Source organism: Neovison vison, chromosome 1 (genome assembly GCF_020171115.1).
Source record: "Neovison vison isolate M4711 chromosome 1, ASM_NN_V1, whole genome shotgun sequence".
Taxonomy (NCBI): Eukaryota; Metazoa; Chordata; class Mammalia; order Carnivora; family Mustelidae; genus Neogale; species Neogale vison.
This window is the reverse complement of record NC_058091.1, coordinates 45,499,179-45,514,043: the sequence shown is the minus strand read 5'-3', so window position 1 is coordinate 45,514,043 and position 14,865 is coordinate 45,499,179. Positions and strand designations below refer to the sequence as shown.

General features: G+C 43.9%; 1 protein-coding gene across 2 annotated transcripts in view; it reads left to right on the top strand.

The window, feature by feature from the left end:
- Positions 1-838: 838 nt before the first annotated feature.
- MRAP2 (melanocortin 2 receptor accessory protein 2) overlaps positions 839-14,865 on the top strand; it is a 49,118-nt gene continuing 35,091 nt past the window's right edge. Inside the window, exon 1 of one of the 2 annotated variants that reach the window (XM_044236477.1) lies at positions 839-891. In XM_044236477.1, the coding sequence (XP_044092412.1) occupies positions 875-891 (17 nt within the window). In that variant the 5' untranslated portion in view covers positions 839-874. Of the gene's footprint in view, positions 892-1,240; positions 1,299-14,865 lie in introns of those variants that run through there. The other variant, XM_044236485.1, reaches the window with a different exon arrangement.

Here is a 14,865-nt window from a genome sequence, read left to right as displayed (position 1 = left end):
CCCTGCTCTCTGGTGGCTTCATGGCATGCAGAGCAGGCTCCAAGGCAGGTGTGATGGGTTGCGGCCACATAAACAGGCACACGCCACTGGAAGCAATGCAAGGAGTTAGGGAAGGACTCGGACACAGAGACATGGAGTTAATCCCACCTTCACCAGACAGCATGTGGGCTGCTCATGGTGCATTTTCCCCACTGCACTGTGGCCCTCCTTAAACCATGGTTCTGGGGGGCACCAAGCTTCCTGAGTTCCTCCATTTACTAATTTGTGACCTCAGGCCATTCACTTAACCTCCCTAAGCTACAGAGTCCTCATTTGTAAACTGGCAATAATACTGCCAGCTATGGTGTGTCTGAGTAGTGTAAGAAATGCCTTATACCATAAAGAACATCTTGGGGCAAGGAGCACAGCACAGGCTTTCTCCCCAGATGCCAGCACGCTTCCTCTCCCACCTTCAGTTCTTTACTCAAGAGCCATCTTCAGTTTGGGGCCACCTCTGACCACCGAATTAGAACTGCCCCCCCCTTATTTATGTCCTTCCTGAGTTATTTTTTTCGCTATAGCTCTTATCGCTACTGCACATGCTACCTATTTCATGCATTTATGTTTACTGAGTCTCTTTACTGGAATTATAAGGTCCAGGAGGCAGTATCCCTAACGCCCAGATCGGTGTCTGGCATGGACTACAGTCTCAGTAAATATTTACTGGAGGAGTGAGCCAGTCTGCTAACTTGAAACAACTCTCGGTCCAGTCCTATCCTTTTGGGACCCTGCTTGGGGGCATTTAGACTGTCTGTTGGCACCCACACCTGCAAGCAGAAGGCAGAACTGAAACTGAAGTAATTTTAATAGCTCATGATGGAGGACCTCGGCGTTAATGAACTTGAACTCAACGTGAGGATCTCTCATAAATCTCATTCGTGCTGCCCCACTCCTTCTTGCTCAACTCATTAGTCAAAACTGCTCTGAGGGACCCACTGCAGAGCTGGGGAGGGTCAAGTATTCTCTGATTTCTTCTCCTTCTCCCCGGCGGAAAGCTCTTATCCAGACAGAGAGGGGTTAGTGTGAGCCGGGCAGGGCTGGGCAAAGCTCGCTTCCTCCTGGCCTCAGCGGCCCCAGGCTCTGGAGGCGGCCCCCTGCGCCCCTTGCCGCCGGGGCTGCAGGTCGGGAGCGCGCGTCCCCGCCGCACCGCCGCGCCAGGAGCTACACGCCGAGGCCCCGGGCGCCGGAGGAGGTGGAGGCAGTGGCGACGCTCACGCACCTCGGAGGAGCGGTGTCCGCGGGCCGGGGAGCGCCAGCCGGTAACAGCGGGCGGGACTGGGCGCCCGGGGCCGTGCCGAGCCGCGGCACGGTGTCGGGAGGCTGGGGAGAAGGCAGTCGGGCTCATCGGGGTTGGCGGTGGTTCTTCAGTTGGGGGTGGGGTGAGGGGTGTTTGGGAGGGTGGGAGCGGGAATGGGATAACTGGGGAGAAGAGTGAGACCCCGTGGAGGGCACCCAAGTTGAAGACCTTGCTCGAAGCCCACGGACCTGAGTGGCGCGCTGGGAAACCTTCCGGAAAGGCTGGAGGCGGTGGAGCTCGGGGCTCAGGGCTCGGACGGGTTTCCTCCTCTGCATTGGGAGGGCCGTGGAACACCTTCTCCCGGCCATGAGAAAACTTTCCGAGTCCGGGTCCTGGCCTGCCTGGCACCGCTGTGCCCTACAACGGAGAGCCCTTCTAGGCGCCGGGACCCTTCGAGTCCAGGGAAAATGCGCGGTTTGCTGACCCGCGGTGCACACCCCCAGCAGTGGGCAGGGTTCCCAGAATCAGCCCTGGCTCCACAGTTAATCCATTTCGTTAGCACTAGGGAGCCTCCCCGCAGGTCATTTTACTGATTCGAGGGAAAGAGCGGTTTCGTTTCTCTTCGCTTTCCATCCTTTCTGCATAATTAACCGAGGAAGACGAAAGGTTTCCTCATTAGAAACTTGTTTGGAGGCTTTGTGGTTACTGGAGCAGTTCAGACGACAGGACGAATCCCAGCTATTTCCCAGGATTTAATCTCATGACAAAAGGGAGGATTGTATGGTGTCCTGAAAGCAAAGGGAGCTTGGGGGTAATTGTCCATGCTACTCCAGGGAAAACAAGGGAATTTCCCTATATAAATCCTCATGAAAACCCCAAAGGTTAAGTGGTTAAGTATTTCCAGTTTGCACATGAAAAAAAAAATTAGGTTGAGATAAGAGAGAAGTTTTTCTACTGAATCCCCTGGTCAAGAGTGGGGAGAATCCCCTGGTCAAGAGTGGAGAGTAGTGGGTCTGGAAACTAGGACCCTGAGGCCAGTGTCCCTTAGGTGCACCTGGAGTGCATCGCCGAATGCAGGCAGGAAAGTGGCTGCTACAGGTAAGGTCCAGAACAGAGAGGCTACTGTGAGCTGGGGTGCCCACATCAAGGAGTCAGGCTCTAATCAGGATGATCTGCAGTGTTTATGGAAGATGATATCAGTAGGTTTAAGAGAAGGTAGAAATGCTCCCAGTTTATTTCTTCCTGGGTGCAAAGAAATAAGAGCCCCTTTAGAGGTCTTGAACCCCAAGACTGGGCTGGATAACTCAAGACCCAAATAACAGGGATCCTAGAGCAGCGAAAAGTATTCAGTCACCTTGCAGCAGGCTTGATAGAGGACCACTGTACCTGACTTTTCCAGAGAGGGAAACATTGAAACCTGGCAACATTCCAGAGTAGATTTTTTTTAAAAAGATTTTATTTATTTATTTATTTGTGAGTATGTTTTATTCTGTGTTGTTTATCCTGCTGCCTCTCTTAGGGTATACACACCTCTCCCTGGCTGCCCACATTGATCCTTCTAGGCTAACCCCACTCTGCTCACGGTGGAGTAACCTTTTACTGTGCAAATTATATCATCTGCGCATTCTAGAAAATGTAGCCTTCCTCCTCCCTATTTCTCTAGGCCTGATATTTTGCCAGTCACAATTCCTCTGAATCCTTTATTTTTAACCTTTTATTTATTTTTTAAAGTTTTTATTGTATTTCCAGTTAGTTAGCATACAGTGTAATATTAATTTCAAGTGTATAATATGGTGATTTTTGCAATTCCATACATCGCCTGGTGCTTATCACAAGTGCCCTCCTTAATCCTCATCACCTATTTCATCCATGCCCCCAACCCCTCCCCTCTGGTAACCACCCTTTGTTCTCTGTAGGCAAGAGTCTCTTTCTTGGTTTGCCTCTCTCTTTCCTGCCCCACCCCCTTGCTCATTTGTTTCTTAAATTCCACATATGAGTGAAAGCATATGGTATTTGTCTTTCTCTGCTGACTTATTTTGCTTAGCATAATACTCTCTAGTTCTATTCACATCGTTGCAAATGGCAAGATTTCATTCCTCTTTTTTTTTTTTAAAGATTTTTATTTATTTGAGAGAAAGAAGGCACAAGCAGGGGGAAGGGCAGAGGGAGAAGTTAGGCTCCCCCCTGAGCAGGCAACCTGAATCCAGACTAGATCCCAGGACCACCTGAGCTGAAGGAAGACACTTAACCAACTGAGCTACCCAGGCTCCATTGTATATATATATACACCCTTCTTCTGTTTGTCAGTGGGTGTGGACATTTGGGATCTTTCCATAATTCGGCTATTGTTGATAATGCTGCTATAAATATCGGGGTGTATGTACCCCTCTGAAATAATGTTTTTGCATTCTTTGGGTAAATACCTACTAGTGTGATTACTAGATTTTAGTAGAATCTATTTTCAACTTTCTGAGGAACCTCCATACTGTTTTTCTGAGTAACTGCACCAGTCTGCATCCCCACCAGCAGCATAAGAGGGTTCCCCTTTCTCTATATCCTCACCAACACCTGTTTTGTTTCTTGTGTTGTTGATTTTTGCAATTCTGACAGGTGTGAAGTGGTATTTCATTGTCATTTTGATTCGCATTTCCCTGATGTGAGCATCTCTTCCTCATGTGTTTGTCGGCCATCTTGTATGTCTTCTTTGGAAAAATGTCTATTCATGTCTTCTGGCCATTTTTAAATTGGATTATTTGTTCTTTGGGTATTGAGTTATAGAAGTTCTTCATATATTTTGGATAATAACCCATTATCAGATATGTCATTTGCAAATACCTTCTGCCATTGCATAGGCTGCCTTTTAGCTTTGCTGATTGTTTTCTTCCCTGTGCAGAAGGTTTTTATTCTGACGTAGTCCCAATAGTTTGTTTTTGCTTTTGTTTCTCTTGCATCAGGCTGCTGATTTATTTCTGCTTAGCATAATACTCTCTAGTTCTAGCCAGTGTCTGAGAAATGACTGCCTGTGCTACCTTCAAGGATTTTTATGTTTTTAGGTCTCATATTTAGGTCTTTAATCCATTTTGATTTTGTTTTTGTAGAGGGTGAAAGAGAATGGTCCAGTTTCATTGTTATGCATGTGGCTGTCTAGTTTTCCCAGCACAGTTTGTTGAAGAGACTGTCTTTTTGCCATTGAATATTCTTTCTTGCTTTGTCAAGGATTAGTTGACCATAGGGCTGAGGATCCATTTCTAGGTTCTCTCTTCTGTTCCAATGATCTATGTGTCTTTTTTTGTGCTGGTACCGGACTGTTTTGATGATGACAGCTTTGTAATAAAGCTTGAAGTCCAGAACTGTGATGCCTCTGGATTTGCATTTCTTTTTCAAGATTGCTTTGCTATTCAGGGTCTTTTGTGGTTCTGTACAAATTTTAAGATTTATTGTTCTAGCTCTGAAAAATGCTGTTGGTATTTTGATAGGAATTGTATTAAATATGTAGATTGCTTTGGGCAGTAGAGATATTTTAACAATAATTATTCTTCCAATCCATGAGCATGGAACATCTTTCTATTTCTTTGAGTTGTTTTTTATCTCTTTCATCAGTGTTTTGTAGTTTTCAGAGTACAGATCTTTTACCCCTTTGGTTAGATTTATTCCTAGACCATACCATTCCTGGCTATCTCTTTACTTTTGGTGCAGTTGTAAATGGACTGTTTTCTTAATTTCTCCTTCTGCTGCTTCATTATTAGTGTATAGAAACGCAACAGATTTCTGTACGTTGATTTTGTATCATATGACTTCACTGAATTTGTCAGTTCTAATAGTTTTTTGGTAGAATCAGATTTTCTATATAGACTATCATGTCATCTATGAGGAGTGAAATTTTAACTTCTTCCTTGCCAATTAGAATATCCTTAATTTCTTTTTGTTGTCTGATTGCTATGGAGAGGACTTCCAGAACTATGTTGAATAAAAGTGGTGAGAGTGGACACCACTGCTGTGTTCCTGATCATAGAGGAAAGCTCTCACTTTTTCCCCATTTAGGATGATATTAGCTGTGGGCTTTTCCATATATGGCCTTTATTATGTTGAGGTGTGTTCTTTCTAAATCTACTTTGTTGAGGGTTTTTATTACGAATGAATGTACTTTGTCAGATGTTTTTTCTGCATCTATTGAAATGATCACATGATTCTTATCCTTTCTTTTATTAATGTGATGAGTCATGTTGATTGATTTGTATAAATTGAACCACTCTTACAGGCCAAGAATAAATCCTACTTGATTATGTTTCATTTTTTTTTAATGTATCATTAGATTTGGTCTGCTAAGTATTTTGTTGAAGATTTTTGCATCTATGATCATCAGAAATATTGGCCTATAGTTCTCTTTTTTTGTGGTGTCTTTATCTGGTTTTGGTATCAGGAGAATGCTGACCTCATAGAATGAATTGGAAGTTTTCCTTCCATTTCTATTTCCTGGAATAGTTTGAAAAGAATGGGTATTAACTCTTCTTTAAGTGTTTAATAGAATTCACGTGTGAAGCCATCTGGCCCTAGACTTTTGTTTGTTGGAAGTTTTTTGGCTACTGTTTCAATTTTGCTGGTTATCAGTCTGTTCAAGATTTCTTTTTCTTTTTCTTTTTCTTTTCCTTTTCTTCTTTTTTCTTTTTCTTCCTGTTTTGGTTTCAATTTACACAAATCAATCAACATGACTCATCACATTAATAAAAGAAAGGAACTTGTCCATTTCTTCTAGGTTGTCCAATTTGTTGGCATATAGTTCTTCATAGTATTCTCATAATTGTTTATATTTCTGTGGTGTAGGTTATTTCTCCTCTCATTGGTAATTTTATTTATTTGAGTTTTTTCTTTTTTTCTTGCATAGTCTAGTTAGAGGTTTATTAATTTGGTTTTTTTTTTTTTTCAAAGAAACAGCTCGTGGTTTCATTGATTTGTTCTATTTGTCTTTTTAGTTTGTATATCATTTATTTCTGCTATAACCTTTATTATTTCCTTCTTTTTGCTGGCTTTCAGCTTCATTTTTTGTTCTTTTTCTAGCTCCTGTAGGTGTAAGTTTCAATTTTTATTTGAGATTTTTCTTGCTTCATAAGGTAGACCTGTTTTGCTATAAACTTCCCTCCTAGGATGGCTTTTGCTGCATCCCAAAGGTTTTGGACCATTGTGTTTTCATTTTCATTTATTTCCATACAGTTTTTAAAATTTCTTCTTTTATGTCCTGGTTTGGCCCATTCATTATTTAGTAGCATGTTATTTAACCTCCATGTGTTTGTGGTCTTTCCAGATTTTTTTTCTCATGGTTGACTTCAAGTTTCATAGTGCTGTGGTCAGAAAAGGTGCATGGTATGACTTCGACCTCCTTTTATTTGTTGAGTCTGATTTTGTAAACTAATATGTGATCTCTTCTGGAGAATGCTTATTCTTGACCTTCTAATGTCTTCAGGGTGATAATGACTTGGCTAAGTGCTTCCTAGTGCACAGTGTCCTTTACTTCTCACAGCTAGGTTACTGTTACTATTTTACATTTTACAAACAGGGCTTCCCAATGCTAGGGACATACAGAGAATTCAGTCACTGGAACCAAACTTGGATTGCGCTGACAAGGACAGACTTTTTTTTTTTTTTTTTTAAGATTTAATTTATTTATTTGACAGAGAGAGAGACAGTGAAAGAGGGAACACAAGCAGGGGGAGTGGTAGACACAGAAGCAGTCTTCCTTGCTCAGTGGGGAACTGGACGGGCTTGATGCCAGGACCCTGGGATTATGACTTGAGCCAAAGGCAGAGGCTTAACGACTGAACCACCCAGGCAGCCCAAGGACAAACCTTTTTTATAGACATTTGTCCGGAGCTTATTATGTGCCAGGCACAGGTATGAGTGTTTCACAATTTTATCTCAATCCCTATATCAAACCCATGAAGTAGGGGAAACAATTATTAGCATTCTCATTACAGACAAGGAGGCTGAAGCACAGAAGGATTAAGTAATTTGCCTAAGATTTCATAGCCAGTAAATAGTAGAGCGGGGATTAGAACCTGGGCCCTTAACCACTACCATCTAACCCAACCTAAGGCGACTGGGTCAAGGGAGCCCAGAGTCCCTCTACATGTTGTCCCCTTCTGGTGGCCCCTTAATAGAGGACAGAAACTGTCTTTGCAGCATCCAGAGGAAGGTGACCTGGATGATGAGGGTCTGAAGACTAGGCCATATGAGGAACAGTGAGTGTTTAACCTGCCAGAGAGAGGAGCCTTGGCCGGTTATAAGGCCAGTCCTCAGATATCGGAGGAAGAGGAAGTAAGTATGTTCCCAGTGTCAGATCAAGGCAATATTGGGTGCTCTTGTGTTAGGACTGGGAGAGGATTCTCCACCGGTGACTGGAGTGTTGACTTTTATAGGTCTGGATGCCCCTTTCAGTGTTCATATTCCTCAGTTTTATTAGCTATATGAGTAAAATGAACTTTGAGATAATTGGAAATTACTAATCCATCCTAAACATTTGTACGTGTGTGGATGTAAATAGGATACTGAATTTAAGTTTTGACTGAGCCGCACATTAAAGTTATGTGAAATTCCAAAGGAAAGTGCTAGACCACCAAGTAGACGCTTTAATGTAGATATTTGAGAATTTTTCTATAACTCACAAACCCCACTGACCACTTCAGGAATATGAGGATTAAGAGAGGGGGCTGTGTTAAAGAGATTTATTCAGAAAGATCATTTCCTTCATCCCAAACCTAGTGAGGGAGTCTTTTGAGAAACCACTAGTTCAACTGTACATGTGTTTCCTGCATTTGGTGCTCATACAGTGGCCTGGGTCGTAGGATCACCAGCCTTCTCAGAGTTTTTTAGGGCAAAAGATGCCAGAGGATTTCCTGGGGACCAGGTAGGACCTTGTGGGAAAGAGGCCTGGCCTGGAGACACTGTAAATTCAGCCCAGGTTTCCAGCAGCTAGAGTTTCCAGAAATCCGGAGGCTGAGGTCAGAGTGAGCCGGCAGCTGAAGGAAAATGAGTATCATGAAAACTCCCATAAATAGAGGGTGTGAAGACAGTTAACACAGTCCTGTCCTCCTTCTTTGATCTTGTTGGGGTGAGAAACTGGCCAGCAGTTGGACATAAAGTAGAGAAAAAGAAAAGAGGTCATGCTCCACCAGTCTCTACAGGAGAGCAATATGCAGAAGGACCTAGCTGAACAGACCAGGACATTTAATGTTATAACCTGGTTGGAGTTTCTTTAATTTCCAGGCTGCACATTAGAATTCTTTTGGGACTTTAAAGTGGTTGCTTGAGCAGCAAAGTCATGGGATTTACTGAAGTGTTCATCTGAGGACAGGGAGGATGTATCCACCGAATCCATTTAAAGGGTGATGGGAGATAAGAATAAAGTGGTCATTTGATCAGGTTCCACAGTTGTGCCCTCTCAGAGTATGGATTGTATATGCTTGGGTTGGAATAGTAAAGAGTAATGGTCTGTTTCCTTGAGGTTGCATGGACTTCAGACTTGGAAGTGGGAGCATTTAGGAAAGAAAATGTTTACTTGCCCAGAGAGCAAGGGAGTCAGGCTTCAGAAGATTGGCTCATCAGATAAAAACAATAAATACATGAAAGAAAATACCTCATAAGATTATCAGAGTTCTCAAGTGTCCATTAGTCTATTTTTCATGGTTGAAGGCAACTTTCACACATGATCTTTGTATTCTCTGAAGTCATGACTTATCTTCAGACATTCCATAGCAAACAATCAGGAAAAAAAATAGTTTTTTTCTTGGGGAGTCCAGGCTTATGGGACACGTTCAAGGTTTTATTACTTTGGGGGACCAACTTTCAGACAGGATGGTCGTGTTATTTTTGGCTTATATCAGGGTACAAAGTGATTTTTCTTCTTGACTGGAGAATAAGAGATGCTTAGTCCCATTAGAAAGAGAGGAAAGTATGCATTTTGGCTTCTCCTTCCTTGCAAATGTGATTCTTCTATCTGTTATGATGTTGCCGAGAGGTGAAAGAAAAAAGCAGAAGTTGAGCATCTTTGTATGAAATGCTGAAATAATGGATGTTAAGGTCTGGGTTGAATTGTTGCTTGAGTCTCTGTTATCAAGATCTATGTGATGCTCACCTGACTAGAGAACATTAGCCAATTTCATAACCCTTCAACTGAAAATAATTTATAAGCTTCAAATAATTATTCTCCTCGAAGATGTCTTTGTGTTCCTCACGTCCTCAGTAACAGCAAAAACAACAATTAAAGGCAAAGGTGGGGCAAGGCTGAGGGAGTTGCTTCCTACAGATCAGCTCTACAGTTGCCTAGTTGGTCAAGAAAGAAAACTTGGAGAAAAGTGAGGGTATATGGGTGTATACAGCACCCATTGTTCTGTAAACCTTTGTGCAGATTTTCCCCCAAATATAATTCTCTTGTGTGGATTAAGAAGGAGAAGGAGAAGGAGAAGGAGAGAAAAAAACAGATGAGGATTTGAAGATTTGGAAATTTTATCACGTAAATCGATACATATTCCTACCAGTGCTCCCCTAAAATCTCCATTAAATTACCTCTACAGGAGGGGTGCCTGGCTGACTCAGTCATTAAGCATCTGTTTTCAGCTCAGGTCATGATCCCAGGGTCCTGGGGTCCAGCTCTCTGCTCAGCAGGAAGCCTGCTTCTCCTACTCCCCCTGCTTTTGTTCCCTCTCTTGCTATCTCTCTCTCTGTCAAATAAATAAATAAAATCTTTTAAAAAAAAATTACCTCAGCTGGAGAGTATGGTTAACCCATATTTCTGGGAGAATCAGAGGCCAAGGCTGCCAGAAGCAAGTCTGTGTTTATCTTGCGCATTCATTTGATATTTGCAGTTTACTCTATAATATCTCTGAACTTAATATAAAAAAAAAATCATCTTTCAAGTTCTCTTCCAAACTGATGCTCCAGGAGGATGAGCCAGGTATGTCCCAGGACTTGGGGGGCTGACATCCCCAGCATCTCTAGGCATCCAGAGTGGGGAACCTACTTTCTGACCCTCCCTCCCTGTGCTAGGCTCCCTCTGGCTCTCTCCTGACCGGCCCCTCCCTGCAGATGAGGAGGCCTGGGGAGCCTGGCGCCTGGCTGGCCTTGCTCTACCAGACTGTGATTTGTTTATCATCAGGGATGGCACTAGGTTGGCAGTGGGTGGGGCAGATGGAGAAACTAGAAAAGACGCACCGCTGAGTGGCAGAATCCCAGACTGAGAAGACAGTCATTAGAAAATGTAGCTTTCCTGTGGCCCTGTCTGGGGGCCTTAAATAAACACTGCTTTAGTCTACATTTCCTTTTCTGTGAAACAGAGATTGAAATACCTGGTCCTTCTCTTTCGGCTTGTGTTGTCAGAAGAATGATTCAGCTCAGGGCTGTAAAGAACAGTGTGTGCTGTTTGGAGACATAGAGCATGAGCAATAAATACAGAGTCGGCTTGTGTGCCAGATCATCCTCAAAGTGATTTACGATATGGCCAGTCTCATTCTGCTTAGCCCTATGATGCCAAGTGTTCCCAAAACTCCACTAATTAAAATGGAGAAGGGGGTTGTTTCCCTACCATGGTAAAGATGCTGATTCACCTGGCTGTGATATTTTATAATAGCAGCTCTATAAATCAGCATGAGAGTTCAGCGAGACGCAAAGTCTGATCCTGAGGGAGACTGATTTATACTGTCCTTATTAAAGTGAGAGATGCGGGTAATCCACGTGATGGGATTTGAAGGAAGGGGCACAGTCCTCTTGGGCTTGGGCAGGACTGGGGGTAGGGGAAGTGGTGACTGAGCTCTGTTCTCAGAGGTTGGTGGGAATCCCAGGTAGGGGTAGATGGCAGTCCAGGCTTTCAGGTGGAATAGAGTGGGCAAAGGCTCAGAGGACTGACTGTCTTTGAGCCCTCCTCCACCTGGCTTCTGTGCTATCAGGGGCCTCCCTGTCATGCTGAGCTGTTCACCTGTTGTCTACCTGTGTCATCAGGTTTCTGTGTTGCATCTTTTATTTTTTTTTAAAGAATTTATTTATTTATTTGACAGAGAGAGATCACAAGTAGGTAGAGAGGCAGGCAGAGAGAGAGAGGAGGAAGCAGGCTCCCTGCTGAGCAGAGAACCCGATGCGGGACTTGATCCCAGAACCCTGGGATCATGACCTGAGTCAAAGGCAGTGGCTTAACCCACTGAGCCACCCAGGCGCCCCTCTGTGTTGCATCTTAACATCTACATGCGTGGATTTGAAGGGGTGATATTCAACAGAGGAGAGTTTAGTTTTGAAGACCAGCCCAGATTCTTTGAGGGCACAGGCTTTGACTTTTCGAAGTTGCCTACATCTTTCATCATTGAGCTCATTGTGTTTAAAATACCCTCATTGGTCTGAACTGACCCATACTAATTTTACCATGTACAAGACTCGTGCTCTTTCTGCTTGAAGGACATGCTGATGGGAATGTCATAAATGTATTTGGTGAAGATGGCTTGTAGTGGGATAGAGTTAGGACATTTTGACAATGGTTTTCTTTCTAGAAATATATTTGTTGTTTAGTTGTAGTAGAAGCGGTTGGTATTATGTAAGTCATTTTTAATGGACTTTCTAGGACAGCGTATCTAATTAATGAAAGCTGTATTAGTTCACTAGGGCTATCATAACAAAATAGCAAAGACTGAGTGGCTGAAATGACAGAAATTTATTTGCTTACAGTTCTGGAGACTCGAAGTCCAAGATCAAGGTGTCGGGGGTGGTTTTCTCTGTGAACTAGGAGAAGGATATGTTTTAGACCTTTTCCCTTGGAGGTGGCCATCCTCTTGCTGCTTCCTTCACATGGTTGTCTCTCTGTGCCCAGGTGGTCTTGGTGTCTCTCTGTGTGTCCTTATCACTTCCTCTAAGAACCCCAGTCAGACTGGATTAGGACCCACCCTAATGGCTTCATTTGAACCTACTTTTTTAAAGACCCTGTTTTCAACTAGGGCCACATTCTGAGGTATGGGGGAGTAGGGCTACAACATACAAATTTTAGGGGGACACAGTTCAGCCTGTGACAGCACATATCCATGTTGCACTGTATATACACACACTCATGTACACACACACACACACACACACACACGATTTTTACAAATAGACACACATCATTGACTTTGTGTTGCAAATGGAAAGCAACTTGGTGTTAAGTTACAGAATCATAGCTTCAGTAGAAAAAAATCTCACCATATCTCTTTTAGTCCTTTCCTTTGCTTTCAGAACGAATGACTATGTAAGCTGTTTCAGACAGGTATCGCATGAACACACTGGACAGAGGTGGTGTAACGCCCACCCATGAAAACATACCTGCTTGCTGTGATAGTGTTGGTCAGACTGCCAGCCTTCCTTTCTCACAGAGGGCTACCTTTCCTGTGAGATTCTTTCTTCCCTTGGAAGGTGCCTCAAATGACCTTTTGTTTCTAGGATGCTAATTGTTAGTAATAGCTATTTTCAAAAATTTCCTTATTTGGCAAAATAAAAATGTCTGCAGTCCTGTTTCCCAGGTCCATGAATTCTGGCTGGTCTCCAGTTAATATTCCCCAGGGACTAGAGCCTAGTGTTAGGAGAATACTTCTTTGTGCTTCTCTTCGTGGCTTTATTTTAAAAAAAAAAATTATTTATTCATTTGAGAGAGGGAGAGAGAGCCTGGGTGTGCGCTGTGGGGAAAGGCAGAGGCAGAGGGAGAGAATCAGAACAGAGGCCTCACTGAGTGTGGAGCCCATGAGGGGGCTTGAACTCACATTTCTGAGATTAGGACCTGAGCCAAAATCAAGAGCCAGCTGCTTAACCAACGGAGCCACCCAGGCACCCTCTCTTTCTGACTTTAAATGCGAAAAATGCTCTGGAAGCTCTGGAGTGGTAACTTATATTGGCCTTCTGCTGAAATGAGGTTGGCTAATGACAGAACAGCAGGAGGTGAAGGGGCTCTGGCAGGGGGGAGGGTGGGAAGCAGTCAGTGCATTTCCGGGACTGGTGGAGGGAAGCACCGGTTTTCTTGCAGCTGCCCAGGGCTCTCTCAGGCAGGGAGAAGGAGGATTCCCCACAGCCCAGGCAGAATGTTCCTTTTACATGGAAAGGAGTCTCACTGCAGGGTCTCTTGGGAAGAGCAGAGCGGAATACAACTTGAAGGTCAGCCACAGAGGAAGGACCCGCCAGGCAAGGGTGCCTGCATGTCCCCAAGGGAGGGTCTTTAGTTCTGGGGAGCTCTCACTTACACTTCCCTCAAGTACCTTGGGTGGGAAGTGCTGATTTCTTATTATTTTCTTATTAAGAAAGGTTTTAGAACTTTTAAAAATTTTGGTAAAATGTATATAACGTAACACTCACGTTGTTGTGCAAACATCACCACAATCTGTCCCCAGAACTTTTTCATCGTCCCAAGCTGAAACTCTTTGTCCCCTCAACCGAGAACTTGTCATTCCCTGCTTCTCCCAACCCTCGGCAGCCACCGGTCTACCTTCTGTCTCTGTGGATGTGAGGACTCTGGGCGCCTCACAAAAGGGCAGTGGTGCAGTATCTGTTCTTGTGCGTCTGGCTTATTTCCCACAGTGCCATGGTTTGTGGTTCATCCATGTCATAGCCCGTGTTGGAATTTCTTTTTCAGGCTGAATACTATCCAACTCTGCGTACATACTGTATTTTGTTTATCCATTCACCTGCCACTCTGTATTTGGATGGCTTCCAGCTTCCAGCTATTGAGAGTAACGTTGCCATGGACCTCGGTGTACGGATACCTGCTGGAGTCTTGGCTTTCGATTCTTTGGGGGAATATTCCCAGAGGTGGAATTGCTGGATTGTGACGTTTTCTATGTTGAAAGCTGGGGGGGAACTGCTCTACGGCCATTGATAGCTGCTGCGCCACTTTACATACCCACCAGCGACACACGAGGGTGCCAGTTTCTCTACATCCTTGCTAACACTTATTTTCGGGTTTTGTTTTTGCTTTTTTTACATAACAGCCATCCTAGGTGTGAAGCGATATCCCATGGGGAAGCCCTGCGTTTGGATGGTTGGTTTTTTGACTCGACTCCAGTACTTTTAAACATGCTTCTTCTGAAGGAATAGAGCAAAGATAAATAGACAGTATCAGGGACCCAGCAAACCTTACGGTGATAGAGTGGTCAACTTGGGATTCCACAGCTAGGCTCAATAGGCCTAGAATTTCTTGATGTCCAGACCAAGGAAAGCAAGGTATAGAAAGAGGTGGGAGTAAATGCCTTTCTGGGGTGGAGACTCCAACCCGCCACAGGAGTGGCCTCACTTTGTGGCTGCCATAGGGCATCTGTGTTGGGATATAGGACAAACATCGTGGCATTCTGTAGTGGGGTAGAGGAGTAGAGCCCTGTTTTATTACATGACGTAACTCCTTTGCCCTAATTCCACAGTCATCAGTTAATCTTTGGATCTTAAGGTTTGCTTCCCAGATCATGGGACGCATGTGCTCTGCTCTGGTCTCCTTGGCCATTTATCCCTTATTGTAATTCACCCAATTGACGCTGTGGTTGAAAATCATTCTCCTACACTTGGTCAGGGTGACCCAGTTCATTGCCTTTCTTGCCCTTGGAGTACCG